Source organism: Ranitomeya imitator, chromosome 5 (genome assembly GCF_032444005.1).
Source record: "Ranitomeya imitator isolate aRanImi1 chromosome 5, aRanImi1.pri, whole genome shotgun sequence".
Lineage (NCBI taxonomy): Eukaryota > Metazoa > Chordata > Amphibia > Anura > Dendrobatidae > Ranitomeya > Ranitomeya imitator.
In genome coordinates this window covers 560,518,678-560,532,612 of record NC_091286.1, presented here as the reverse complement: position 1 = coordinate 560,532,612, position 13,935 = coordinate 560,518,678, and the positions used below count along the sequence as shown (strand labels likewise).

The following is a 13,935-nucleotide window of genomic DNA, read 5'->3' as shown; positions in this document are numbered from 1 at the left end:
GCAGGAGAAGCCGGCACCATGCCGGAGCTCCTCTGCCACCTCCTCTATTACACCCGGCTCTTCACTTTCCGATCCTACATTATCAGGACCCCGCCGTGCGTTCCAAGCCTCCACTCAACTCCCCCCAGTGATTGGTCCAGCGCTGAGTCATCTACTCTGATTGGGTAAAGGAAGGTCCACACGTGAAAGTGATGCAATGCTGAGGAAAGCGTGTAGGGGTGACCCTGGTGATGCCTGCTGAGGGAATGCAAATAAAATCGGCATTTAATGGACATGTATATTTTTTAAGTGTACAGTCATAAGACAGCATACGTCGTAGATAGCTCACAAAGAGTAAAGCGGGACGTAGAAAGTCAGTAGAGGCGGTTATAGTGTTTCCGGCGCCGCGGACAGACCGGTGTGAGGAGAGTTTCCCCTCCTGTCTTTGCCTTCTATGCCGGCGCCGCAGCTGAGCCATGCCGACTGTCAGTGTGAAGAGAGACGTCCTGTACCAGGCCCTGGGCCGGACATACAGTAGGTGGCGGACATTACTGAGGAGCAATGATGGTGCTGGTTAGAGCGCCATCATGTGTGGCCAGGGTAAAGGCGTCTGCCCACGGCAGTATCCCCAATGTTGGCTCACGGGTGATGCCGCTGGATCGGGGCGAGCGATCGTTCCAGGGTTTGCCCGGGATACATTTATATTCCATAATTTGCTCATAGATTTCTAAATTATCAGACAAGTCCGTGACCCTCCTCCCAGGCACTGCGACTCCACCGCTGCCAAGGTCTGTAGTGATTGGCTGCGGCGGTGGAGCTACATCACCGCTGCAGCCAATCACTGGTCCCAGTAGCTAGTGACACATCTTCAGAGCCGCTGAGCGCAGTATTTCAGTGCTATGGTGTTTGTTGTCTGCTGGACTTGTGACATCACCGCTGCAGCCGATCATTAGAGAGCTGAGCAGCGGTGGAGAGGCGTTGTGAGGCAGGGGAGATTGAGTACCAGCGGTTCGGCCCCCAGACAGCTTACGGACCCTTGGTAGCAAATTCCCTCTTTGCACAGAGACATCCTGATAACAGCAAATATTTCTAAGGCTGCCGAAAAGCTGCGATTTCTGCCAGTGATCGGCGGCGTCGTTCGTCATCGCACGGGCTGTAATAGATTGTCACCTCCTGGTGTCGGAGGCTGCACGTCATCATCTTCTCTGTCTTTACCTCTCCAGCTGATGACGAGTTTGATGAGCTCTGCTTTGAATTTGGCCTGGAGTTAGATGAGATTGTAAGTATTTTTTTGCTACTGTTATATTTAAGCCTTTATGATTTTTTTTTTAAGTTATTTAAATTAAAATCAATATATTCCTGAAATGTTGCAGTTTTCTGGCCTCATTATAGGCCGACGCTTCCTGTTCGGTAGAGATTCATTCTGTGTGGTTTTACTATATGTAGATCTGGCAGATTCCACCATTTACAGTAAGTGACGCCCAATCTCCTCTTCTTCCCCTGCCTGCACACATCACTGAGCATGCTCACACCACTCTCCCATGGAAGTCAATGAGAAATCGCCAGTCTGCTGTTTTCTATAAAGTTTATTTCTAGCTACCATTTACATCAGCTTACACAGTATGCCGCCCATGTTATATATTAATAAACCAAACTACAAAAAAGTCTGCAATCAGAACACAACAACAGATGAGCAATGAAATGTGTCCCGCTATCTACCGTAGGTTTAATTTGTAAGACATAGGTCAACCATGGTTGTCCTGCACGATTTTCTAAAAACGAACAGGCAGGTAGTTGTGAACAGAGACAATTACTTGTCTGTTCTACCACGGCTCTGATCCTGCCGGCGATTCAGCTGCTCCACGTCCACAAAGCAGTTCTTCATGTTCTTCTGGGCTGCTCTGTTGACGGAGTGTGACTGCTGAAGTCATGCTGATTGACAACTGGCTCCCCGCAGTTAGGCAGCTGAGATCCAGTTTTATAACCAGTGTGACATCGGCAAAGACGTCAACAGAGCAGAATGGAGGAGGAGCTGCTGATCTGTGTAAGTGATGTCAGCAGAAGCAGCTGAACCACTGGCAGGAGCGGTCTGTGACCACTTTATGCTGGCAGACATTGGCTCTGGGCCACTCAGGCAGGTTCTTAGCAGCTACCAGATTTGGTTCTTAGGCCTGTAGTAAAAAAATAAAGTAGTCCTGGATAACCACTATTAATAAACCCATATTCTTATACTGTATCAGAGAATTCGTGATCCTCCTCTTGGCCAGAGTGGAGGGCCGCTACAAAGATGGCTGACCTGTCTTGTCTTCTATACATATACAGTCAGGGCCGCTGAGCTCACTTATTACATGCTATGCTGTCAATGCAATCTCGGCACCACAGCCAATACTGGCCATAAGGGGCAGTAATAGAAGTTCAGCGCGAGACTCGGCGCGTGTTTTTTTTTTTTTTTTCAAGCTGCCCGAGGGGTCCAAGATTTTCTGATATGGGACATCCTCTTTATCGTTGTCTTTCACAGGCAGAAATTGTACAAAGCCAACTATTGTATTGAAACTGGTAAAAGGAGAGTGTAGTAATTGCCCAATGCAACAAATCAGGTCCCTGTGGGTATTTCCAGAATAGAAAATCATCCCTTAGCCATAGATCAGGGTATAACTTACTGATGGCTGGCGGTCCGACTACTGGGACCCCCAGCGATTCTCAGAATGGAACCAGAGGTGCTCATGCTTGATGGGACGTCAGAGAAAGTCGACTACAGTTTGCCGCTCTTTCCAGTAGTTCCGTAGACAATGAATGGAGCAGAGGTCAGTCATGAGGACCTCCTCCAGTCAAGATCAAGCTATTCTATGGAACCAGAACCCTGTTCTTCGGATCACTGGGGCTCCCGGCATGTGAACCCCATAAATCAGTCAGTCATCCCTTATCTAATTCTGGACATACCCCTTTAATCTTTGAAACTCTCTCTGAAAAATAATCTGTCATTGATTACCATGGACAATAATGCCACTTATTCTGTACATCAGATAGATCAGTTAAAATATAAAATACATATATATAATTTTTGGCTGTACCGTATAGCAAACCACCCTGCAAGCCTGTAAGGTGATGAGTGTAGTGCAGCCCAGTCTCCCACCTGCTCTTCTGTCCTGAGATCTGGGGCGCAGAACTAACATAGCCTGAGCATGGGGGTCATTTGTTAATACTTTCCCCGTAGTTTTACTCCCTGGTAATGTGAATCCACATAACTTTTTTTTTTCTGTGAGTATTATTGATGTGGAGGTGGGAATCACAGGCAATTATAGGTATACCTTTGCAAATAGTATATTTTTTTTACCCTTTCAGACCTCAGAGAGAGAAATCATCAGCAAAGAAAAAGGTGATGGAAAGTTGGACGGAGCATCAGATGTTATTCTCTTCAAGATCGATGTGCCTGCCAACCGCTATGATCTGTTGTGCCTGGAGGGACTGGTTCGGGGGCTGCAAGTATTTAAGGAAAGGTACAGTGGGAATACATGACGGCTCTTCTTACTGGCCTTTGGGGTGTGCATTCTGTTCAATCATTTGGCACTTTTGTATTGTAGTGTTTTCTTGCCAGAGTAAAATGCCTGGCATCCATAGGCTGGCACACATCACAGACTAAGCTGACCCGGCGGTAGGGCGACAGACGGAGCTCCTCCTGCTCTATCCACTGGGGCAGCTAATGGACCTAATGACGAGGGTTAGACTTATCTCTGATCCTGGCCCTTGCCGATGAGTGTCTCTGTATGATTCTGCTAGAGTAAAGAAAAAAAAATGGGATAAAAAGGTGGATTAACTCTGCGCTGCTAGAAAGATAGAAGTCCAAATGGATATTCAGATGAAAAGTGGCTTTATTCAACGCGTTTCGGAATACTATGACTCCTGTGTTTCTGCTGGCAGCTCTTGTATGTGCTCCATCTTCGTGCCTTACATACTGGTATATTGTAATATCCATAGAGCACCTGAGCTGTGACTGTACAGGAGGTGTGATGCCAAGGGGTTAAAAAATAAACATTAAGCCTAATTTAGCTCCACATATGGCACCACTCTTGTCAGGGGGCTGTTTTTTGAATTGTGGCCTGTGCACCAGGATGGTCTGTAATCGCGGACCCCCTGCCTGCCATTACCTGTGTGACTTTCCACTAGAACTTTCTTAACCAAACATTGAAGGGGTTGTCCAGTATTCGGACCAGCCTGTTTTTAAATACTGCATTACCCAAGTGAAGATGAAAACGTTATGCTCACCGCCCGTACTGAGGCTCATCTGAAGAAAGTGACAGCACAGGAGCCCAATAGTGACCACTGATTGGCTGCAGTGCTCACAGTGTCATGAGAGAACTGCTGCTGGCGAGGCCGGGACGTTGTTGGCTTTTTCTGGGACGGTGCTGGTGTTGTTGCCGGGGCGGTGCTGGTGTTGTTGCCGGGGCGGTGCTGGTGTTGTTGCTGGGGCGGTGCTGGTGTTGTTGCTGGGGCGGTGCTGGTGTTGTTGCTGGGGCGGTGCTGGTGTTGTTGCTGGGGCGGTGCTGGTGTCGTTGGCGGGGCGGTGCTGGTGTCGTTGGCGGGGCGGTGCTGGTGTCGTTGCCGGGGCGGTGCTGGTGTCGTTGCCGGGGCGGTGCTGGTGTCGTTGCCGGGGCAATGTTGGTGTTGTTGCTGGGGCGGTGCTGGCGTTGCTGGGGCGGTGCTGGTACAGGAGGCGAGTATATGGTGTTTATGTTGTAAGTTGGGTAGTGAAGTTGTAGACAACAACGTTTCTGGCAGCAGGTCCCTTTCTATACATTATTTGTTTTGTGAACAGGCTTTAATTCAAGTGTGTATCTATTTAGACAGCACATCAGTTAAAGGGAATCTGTCATCAGGTTTTTGCTGTGTAATCTGAAGACACCAAGAGGTAGGGGTTAAACACTGAACTCAACAATGTGTCTCTTATTAGGCTGTGTTTGCTTACAATGAAGATTTTATCAGCAGGACATAATCATTGATTGGGCTACAGAAGCAGGTGCATAGTAATCCGACCCCCCCCCCCCCCCTACTGTGATAAGCAGCTCACTGTCTATAGGCAATGTTTACAGAGAGCTGTGGTGTGGGCTGGGGCAGCTTTCTGGGCTCTGCTACATCTGACAACTCTGTCAGAACCGCTGCTCCCAGTAATCTAAGTGATGCATCGCTGGAATCGTTGTCTCTCTCCCTACATTATACTGCTCTCAGATGAGGGAGCAAACACCTGCTGACAGATTCCCTTTAATACTTATGTATTAATATTTCTTTATAGGATTGATGCCCCAAGATATAAGAGGATTACACCCGCTGACAGTCAGCTCCAAAGACTGTTCATCACCGAGGAGGTAACGCTTCCTTCACTTATACTTCTGAGTTATGATCTATGTATGTAGCGCTGCATGTTAGATGTAGCTGGAAGATACAGATCCAGATCTAGCGCACCCGTCTGTGGCTGCCCCCTTTTTTAATACATTAGTCCTAAACTTCAGCTCTCACAGCTGGTGGGAAATGGGCGAGTGGCCGCACCAGAGAACTGTCCCTGGACCCTACCATCACATGTGAATATGGATGGGGGGATTTCCATTTTAAGTGTAATATGTCACTTTGATTCTTTTATTGCTTAAATCTCTTTGCCAGGAAATCCGCCCCCTGCCGCTGTCACAGAACAATGGCGGCTCATGCGCAGCTCCTCTAGGCTCCTTTATTCAGAGGTGCGCATTGTGGAGCCAGTTGGACTGTGCATGGTCGGCCACCATCCCAAGATGGCACAGCGGCCAGTCTCCTTGGCAGTGAGCTTTAAACAATAAGAGGTGAGGTGACACATCGGGAAATCTGCTGGAGATTCCGGCTATGCAGTCTTGTTTAACCCCTTCATACCCTAGCAATTTTCCATTTTTGTTTTTCCTCCCCTTCCTCCAAGAGCCATAACCTTTTTATTTTTCCATCCCAATAGCTGTATGAGGGCTTGTTTTCTTTGCAGGACGAGTTGTACTTATGAATGCCACCATTCATTCTACATTCTGTACTGGAAAACGGGAAAAAATTCAAGTGCGGTGAAATTGCTAAAAAAAAAAAAAAAGTTCAATTCCAAAACTGACCTGGCAATGCAATATGATTCCTCCCCAGGTCGGAATAAGTGCGCAGATACCAACATGTATAGTTTTTTTTTTTTTTTTTATTTAAGGGGTGAAAAAAAATTCTAAAGTTTGTAACAAACTTTGTTTTTTTTTTTTTTTTGCTTTCGGCGACATTTTTCAAGACTCGTAACGTAGAGGGAGCTAGGGCTGGGTGATGGCTTATTTTTTGCAACTTGAGATGATGTTTTTATTGATATCATTTTAAAGGGAACCTGTCACCCCGTTTTTTGAGATTGAGCTATAAATACTGTTAAATAGGGCCTGCGCTGTGTGTTCCTATAGTGTATGTAGTGTACCCCGATTCCCCATGTATGCTGAGAAATAACTTACCAAAGTCGCCGTTTTCGCCTGTCAATCAGGCTGGTCAGGTCGGGAGGGCGTGGTGACATCGCTGGTTCTTCCTCAGCTTTACGTTGGTGGCGTAGTGGTGAAGACACAGCACGCGATCTGCGCTGTCATCCCTTTCGTTGGTGGGGGCGGCTATCTTCCTGGGGCCGCGCGTGCGCAGATCGAGTGCTCTGCTGCACGGGGCTTCAGGAAAATGGCCGCGGGATGCCGCGCGTGCGCATTAGAGATCGCGGTGGCCATTTTCCCAATGCCGAGTTTGCATCTCGGCTTTGGGAAAATGGCCGCCGCGATCTCTAATGCGCACGCGCGGCATCCCGCGGCCATTTTCCTGAAGCCCCGTGCAGCAGAGCACTCGATCTGCGCACGCGCGGCCCCAGGAAGATGGCCGCCCCCACCGACGAAAGGGATGACAGCGCAGATCGCGCGCTGTGTCTTCACCACTACGCCACTACGCCACCAACGTAAAGGTGAGGAAGAACCAGCGATGTCACCACGCCCTCCCGACCTGACCAGCCTGATTGACAGGCGAAAACGGCGACTTTGGTAAGTTATTTCTCAGCATACATGGGGAATCGGGGTACACTACATACACTATAGGAACACACAGCGCAGGCCCTATTTAACAGTATTTATAGCTCAATCTCAAAAAACGGGGTGACAGGTTCCCTTTAAGGTAGATACGATGTTTTGATCGTCTGTTATTGCATTTAATTGCAATGTTGCGACGTAATTCTGGCCTTTATTTTTTCTCGTTACGCTGTTTACCAGTTGGATTAATTGTTTTTAGATTTTGATAGATCAGACATTTCTGAGTGCAGTGATATGACATTTGTGGGGTGTTTTTTTTTTTTTTTTCCCCTAAAATTTTCAGTGGAGCAAAAGGCGTGGTTTTAACTTTTGTGTGTGTTTTATTTTTTTTCCTATTTAAAAAAAAAAAGTGTATAATTTTGACTGGTTTCAATAGTCTTCAAGCTGCGATAGTCCGGTCGCCTGTGCTACACAAAGCAGTGCTTCAGTACAGCTATGTATAATATCTCCTATGAACGCCGGCCACGAGCCGGCAATCACAAGAGATTCACAATGACAGGCACATGGGTCTTCTGCAGACCCTCGGCTGTCATAACAACCCATCGGCGCCACATGACAAGTGCCGATGGCCCGAATTTGTGATATCTTTCCATCTGGTGTGTTAAATCCTGCTGCCAGTAATTGACAGCAGGACTTGACAGGTTAACAGACGTGGCCGGAGCAGCCCTCCACCCACTCCTGTTAAAGGCACTTGATGGCTGATTAAATCAGCCATCAAGTGAGAGAAAGATGCGGGCTCATCTTCAGAACCCGCATCAAAGGCAGGGACAGAACTTTTGATGTAAATATACGTCAAAGGTTGTGAAGGGGTTAAAATCTCTGTGAATGGTAAAATGTAAGGCTAGTCCTCCAGCCTCAGCAATGTCATAACAGCTTCTTGTTTTTACCGTTCCCTTATATCAGGGATGTCAAACTCAAATACACAGAGGGACAAAACTAAAAGCTTGGACAAATTTGGGGGCCAACCTTCATGTTTATTAAAAAAAAAAAAAAAAAGTCTACAATTGAAGTTTTTCCTTATCATCAAATATAACAAAAAACGTTTTCATATGGAAACAAACTTTAAAGGGGTTGTCCCACGAACAAAGTATATTATAATAATAGATCTCAGAATAAAATATTGGAATAATATAATACATGTTAAGTAAGAGCAGTAAAAAGCATATGGCCCAATGGCCAAATTTAAATATGTATTAACAAAGGATAAAAAAGCCTTGAATAACACAGATAATAAAGTTACATGCAAAAAAAGTGCCCCACAGTGAATTCCCCCGCAGTACCCTTCACACACGGTATGATGACCTCACTGTACCCCTCTCCCTCTTAACTCCCTGCAAAGATTGGTGATCCAATCACAGTATGATTCTCCAATTGTAATCCCCACATAGCCCTCCATACATTCTAATGGCCATAAAAAGTGCTCCATACAGTATAATGGGTCCCACATAGTCTTCCATACAGGGTAATGGGGCCCCGCATTGCCATCCATACATTATAATGCCCCCACATACTGCTCTATACAGTATAATCGTCCTACATAGAGCTCAAGGCATTATAATGGCCCCACATACTGCTCCATACAGTATAACGGCGCCACGTAGTGCTCCACGCACTATAACGGCGCCACGTAGTGCTCCACGCACTATAACGGCGCCACGTAGTGCTCCACGCACTATAACGGCGCCACGTAGTGCTCCACGCACTATAACGGCGCCACGTAGCGCTCCATGCAGTATAATGGCACCACGTAGTGCACCCTAGAGTATAATGGCCTACCTTCCCGGCGTCAAGGGCCAAATATACTCACCCTGCAGGTCACATTTGGTCCGTGGGCCAGAGTTTGATATATGTACCCGAGATGTATATTTTCCTTCTCCTATGCGGTAATACCTGTGCTGTTCTGTTCTTAGACGGCTGCAGTTCGCCCCTTTGCAGTGGCCGCTGTGCTCCGGAACATAACATTCACCCAGGAGCGATATGAAAATTTCATTGATCTGCAAGAAAAACTTCACCAGAACATATGCAGGTACCTACATTTTTTTTCTGTATGTTTTGTGGAAATCTATATATATATATCCAGTATTATGATTGCAATTTTAGTATGTTGCAACATAAAGGGGTCCTCCAGTGACGGGTTTAGGGCATATAGATTTGCCCACCCCTGACTTCTCTTGAATGGCATTTAGTTATAGAGCTTGTTGTAAGAGAGGTCTCTATCAGCCTTTTAAGGCAAATGTGTGTGGCAGGATAAGCCATCTATCTCTCCCTTCAGAAAATACTTTAAGCCCAGGGAGATATTGTAGGAGATGTTCTGTTTCCACTTGATTCTGTGGCAAACTAGTGCCAGAACTAGTGTCACTTTGGCTCACGTTTGGGTTTTCCTCTGGATCCGTTTTTTTTTTTTAATGAAGATGCTGAATTGTGCTGCTTGCTATTTGCTACCCTTAAAGATGTTATTAGTAATCCATTTGTCTTTTAGGCGAAGAACACTGGTCGCAATTGGAACCCATGATTTAGACACCATTACCGGACCCTTCATTTATACTGCAAAGCCCCCTTCTAGTATCAGATTTAGGCCACTGAACCAAAGGAAAGAGTACACAGCCCCAGAGCTGATGGATCTGTACAGGGTGAGGATTTGTCCCACATGGTTGTAGTGTAGCCCATAGAGACCGGTGACTATAATGCATACACACAATATTATTGAATATTGCTCTTGTTATGCTCACCAGCCATATTATACACATTAATATGATCATCTTCTTCTCAGACTGACAGCCATCTGAAACATTTCCTGCACATAATAGAAGACAAGCCAGTCTACCCTGCGATCTATGACAGCAATGGGGTGCTGCTTTCCATGCCACCAATCATCAATGGTAATTGATTTTGCAACTCTGTGTGTTTTCAAATGGAAGCTATCGTCAGAATGTGACCTATTGCTTCTTGTAACGTATCACAATTTGTATTAAAAAACAGAAATTTTGCATTTTTCACATTTGCCACTGGGGCTTTTTTAGACTCTAACTTCATGTTTCAGGAAACAACACATGTACATAGCCACAATGGTAAGATCCTGATCCCATCTTTTGGGAGACTGCTAGTTACCCTTCCTGAAATGACAAAAAGTGCTAGTCTAAAAAAGACCCAATATGGCCAGTGTAAAACTGCAAGATTGTTAGTTTTGCTATTTAAAATAAAGATTATGACATGAGAAAACTACAATTAAAAAAAAAATACATTTAACGCATGAATCTAATTTAAATAGTTATTTTCCAATAATGCCTTTCATTTAAATGGTATTTTCACTGCCAAGAGCCTATCGCAATATGTAGTAGATGTAATAATAATAAAAATATTAGCAAATGCTTGTAATTAAAAATTTAGTACGGAATAGTTCTTCTGATTCTCTATGTCGCTTACCCCATGACCAGGGCATTGCAGTAGTCCCACATAATGCTGCACAAACGTTAATACTGGCCCCATAAGATGCTCCATAGAATAATATGCTCCATATGCTGCTGCGATGGAAAAAAAAAAAAAAAATGACATACTCTCCTCTCGTTGTTGGGGGCCAGGTGCCGGCACTTGCGGTATTCACCTGTCCCTATTCCCACGCTGCTGTGTTTTCCGACTCTCTGCAGTGAGTGTTCAGGCAGCGGCCGCGCACTTAGGCTACGTTCAGATTTGCGTTGTGCGCCGCATGCGTCGGCGACGCAACGCACAACGCAAATAAAAACACACCAAAACGCACGCAAAAACGCTGCGTTTTGCCGAAATTTGGACGCAAGAAAAATGCAACTTGTTGCATTTTCCACGCCCGACGCTTGCGGCAAAAAAAAACGCATGTGTCGCACAACGCAGCACAACGCATGTCCATGCACCCCCCATTTTAAATATAGGGGCGCATGACGCAGCGTCGGGAAACGCTAATGTGAACGTTGCCTAACCACATCATCGCGCCCTCTGACCTGAACGTCACAGCCAGAGGACGCGGAAGACTCAGCCCGGCGATGGAACCGGGACAGGTGAATATCACATGGCTCACCCTCCCCTGTCATACTCACTCTCCCGGTCTCTACACTTCCCTGCTTCTCCGTTGTCCCGGGGCAGCAGCTCCTTCCAGTGCTGAGCGGTCACATGGTACCGCTCATTAAAGTAATGAATATGCGCTCCACACCTATGGGAATGGAGTCGCGTCGATATTAATTACTTTAATGAACGGTACCACGTGACCGCTGAACACAGGAAGAGCTGCGGGAGCCGGAGACCATCTGAGAAGCAGAAAGGTGCAGAGACCGCACCAGGAGAGGGTGAGTATGATGACAGCCACAACTCCTGCCGCTCCCCCTCCCCCGCCGACCCCCCCAGGGACAATGACTCGAGGATAAGCCGAGAGGGGCACTTTCAGCCTAAAAAATGGGCTGAAAACCTCGGCTCATACCCGAGTATATACGGTATATATAATTTTTTTGTTTAGATACGAGAGATGTAAAGTCGTGTGTGTGTATATAATAAAAAAATATATACTGTATATATATATATATATATATATATATATATATATATATATATATATATATATATATATATATATATATATATACTGTATTTATCAGCATTTTAGTGTACGATAAAGAAGTAAAATGCACACATAAAATAATAGAGTATATACCTAGAAAATGTTGACATAAGGTAGTCAGCAGCATGTAAACACACCACAGCCGCTGTCTGAGGACTATTTTTCTGTAGGAACACATTTAAACAATGTGGCTCTTTCACAAGCCTAGGTAATAAAATGGTGAGACTCCTTTACTTTTATGCTAGAAAATAATGCACAGCATAAGAGGGTAACACTTTCTGCAATTTTGTAATTGTTTTCTGATTTTCCTCTAATTTCTCTTTTGACTTTTAGGGGATCACACTAAAATCTCCTTGAATACCCACAACGTATTTATTGAATGCACGGCCACGGATCTCACGAAGGTGATGGCGAGCACAGAGCCCGTTGTGCTGTGATGATCCCTTTTGTATCGTTTGCATTAATAAGTATCTTGACTTTTCTTGCAGGCTAAGATAGTCCTGGACATCATGGTTACCATGTTCAGTGAGTACTGCAGCCAGCCATTCACGTGAGTAGCATTCAGTAAAGTAATAGCAATGCTGGTAAAGATCAACCTCCCACAAAGTGCATTTATGGGCATGAAGGTCTTAGAGGATAAAAAAATGGATTTTTCCTTCAAGGGAACCTGTCACCCCGAAAATCGCGGGTGAGGTAAGCCCACCGGCATCAGGGGCTTATCTGCAGCATTCTGTAATGCTGTAGATAAGCCCCCGATGTTACCTGAAAAAGGAGAAAAAGACGTTATATTATACACACCCAGGGGCGGTCCCGCTGCTGGTCCGGTCGGATGGGCGTCTCCGGTCCGCTGCGGCGCCTCCTATCTTCTTTCCATGACGTCCTCTTCTGATCTTCAGCCACGGCTCCGGCGCAGGCGTACTTTGCTCTGCCCTCTTGAGGGTAGAGGATAGTACTGCAGTGCGCAGGCGCCGGAAAGGTCAGCACCCGCACTTGGACCCCTTCTGCTGGGAGGAAATTAAGTTTCTTCCCCCAGCAGCGTTTTGCGTTCAGTCACAGAGGCGGCACTGGCGCGGGTTCTGTCACTGTCCTGTGTATAGGGAGTGGAGGCTGTAACCGCACCCCTGGTACTGACTGACAGCAGCTCAGCATTAGGGCCGGCTGTACGTCACTGACAGGAGCCGGTTACAGACGCCGCTCTCTAGAGCAATGACTGAACCTACGCCGGCACCAGCCCCATGACTGAACGCCAAAGTGTGGGAGCCTGGCCTCTTTAAAACGCTATTAACCTGCAGAGTAGCCCTATATCTGCAAGTCGGTATAGTTTTTTTTCATGTGACGGGTTCCCTTTAAGTGTTCTGGGCATGACAGAACACCTAAGGAGCCACTGCCTAACGAAGTTGATTCCCATCCCACCACCAGTCCCTATAACTTCATTGATAACTCATTGTGTGTATGACATCAGACCATGATATATTAATCTAAAGATGCTGAAGCTGGGCGAAGAAACAACCTTGGGCAGCAGAAGATTGGCAAGTGCACTGTCACACCCAGGGCACTTAAAGGGAAGCTGTCAGCAGGATTTTGCTAAGTAAACTACAGACATTGTCAGGTTGGCAGTGTTAAACTGACTAAAATGATATCTGGGGTGAAGAAATCCATCTTGTGGTTCTTGGGTAATCAGTGTTAGTGTTGAGATGCCCATACCCCGGCGCGGGACTGTAGGTAGAGTCTTATCTTCCTGCTCTAGGCCAGAGAAATCATGGAGAGAACAGCCCACAGGCCGCCCCGCAGCACAATCAGTCTGACTCTCTCACTGTCTCTATGATGAGGAATATGCTTGTGCTTCGGGGCGGCCTGTGGGAAGATCTCTCCTTGGTTTCTCAGACTTAGAGCAGGAAGATAAGACCCTGCCTACAGTCCTGCCCCGGAGCACGGGGATATCATTACCTGAAAACTTCTAACACTGATTACACAAGAACCACAAGACGGATTTCTTCACCCCCCCAGTGTCTGTAGGTTACTTAGCAAAATCCTGCTTACAGGGTCACTTTAATGCCTCGTTTACATATGAATTAAAATGCTTCTTTGTCAGCATTGCAGAATGGATAGAAGATATAAAGGGGGTTATTACTGCTTTTTTGTACATGTGATAATTGATCAGGTCTCTTTAGTTGACCATACACATGAGATAGAAATGTGCTGATGAACTAAAGTTGATAATTTCTTGCGATAGCCCCGTATATAAATTAGATTACATAGGGCAATGGGGCTGTTCAGTGCAGCCAT

At 46.0% G+C, this 13,935-nt stretch overlaps 1 protein-coding gene across 1 annotated transcript in view; it reads left to right on the top strand.

The window, feature by feature from the left end:
* The first annotated feature begins 385 nt into the window (after positions 1–385).
* FARSB (phenylalanyl-tRNA synthetase subunit beta) overlaps positions 386–13,935 on the top strand; it is an 86,285-nt gene continuing 72,735 nt past the window's right edge. Inside the window, exons 1-9 of the mRNA XM_069727662.1 lie at positions 386–513; positions 1,203–1,258; positions 3,322–3,476; positions 5,267–5,339; positions 8,978–9,093; positions 9,547–9,697; positions 9,838–9,946; positions 11,983–12,053; positions 12,138–12,199. Of these exons, the coding sequence (XP_069583763.1) occupies positions 456–513; positions 1,203–1,258; positions 3,322–3,476; positions 5,267–5,339; positions 8,978–9,093; positions 9,547–9,697; positions 9,838–9,946; positions 11,983–12,053; positions 12,138–12,199 (851 nt within the window). The 5' untranslated portion in view covers positions 386–455. The remainder of the gene's footprint in view (positions 514–1,202; positions 1,259–3,321; positions 3,477–5,266; positions 5,340–8,977; positions 9,094–9,546; positions 9,698–9,837; positions 9,947–11,982; positions 12,054–12,137; positions 12,200–13,935) is intronic.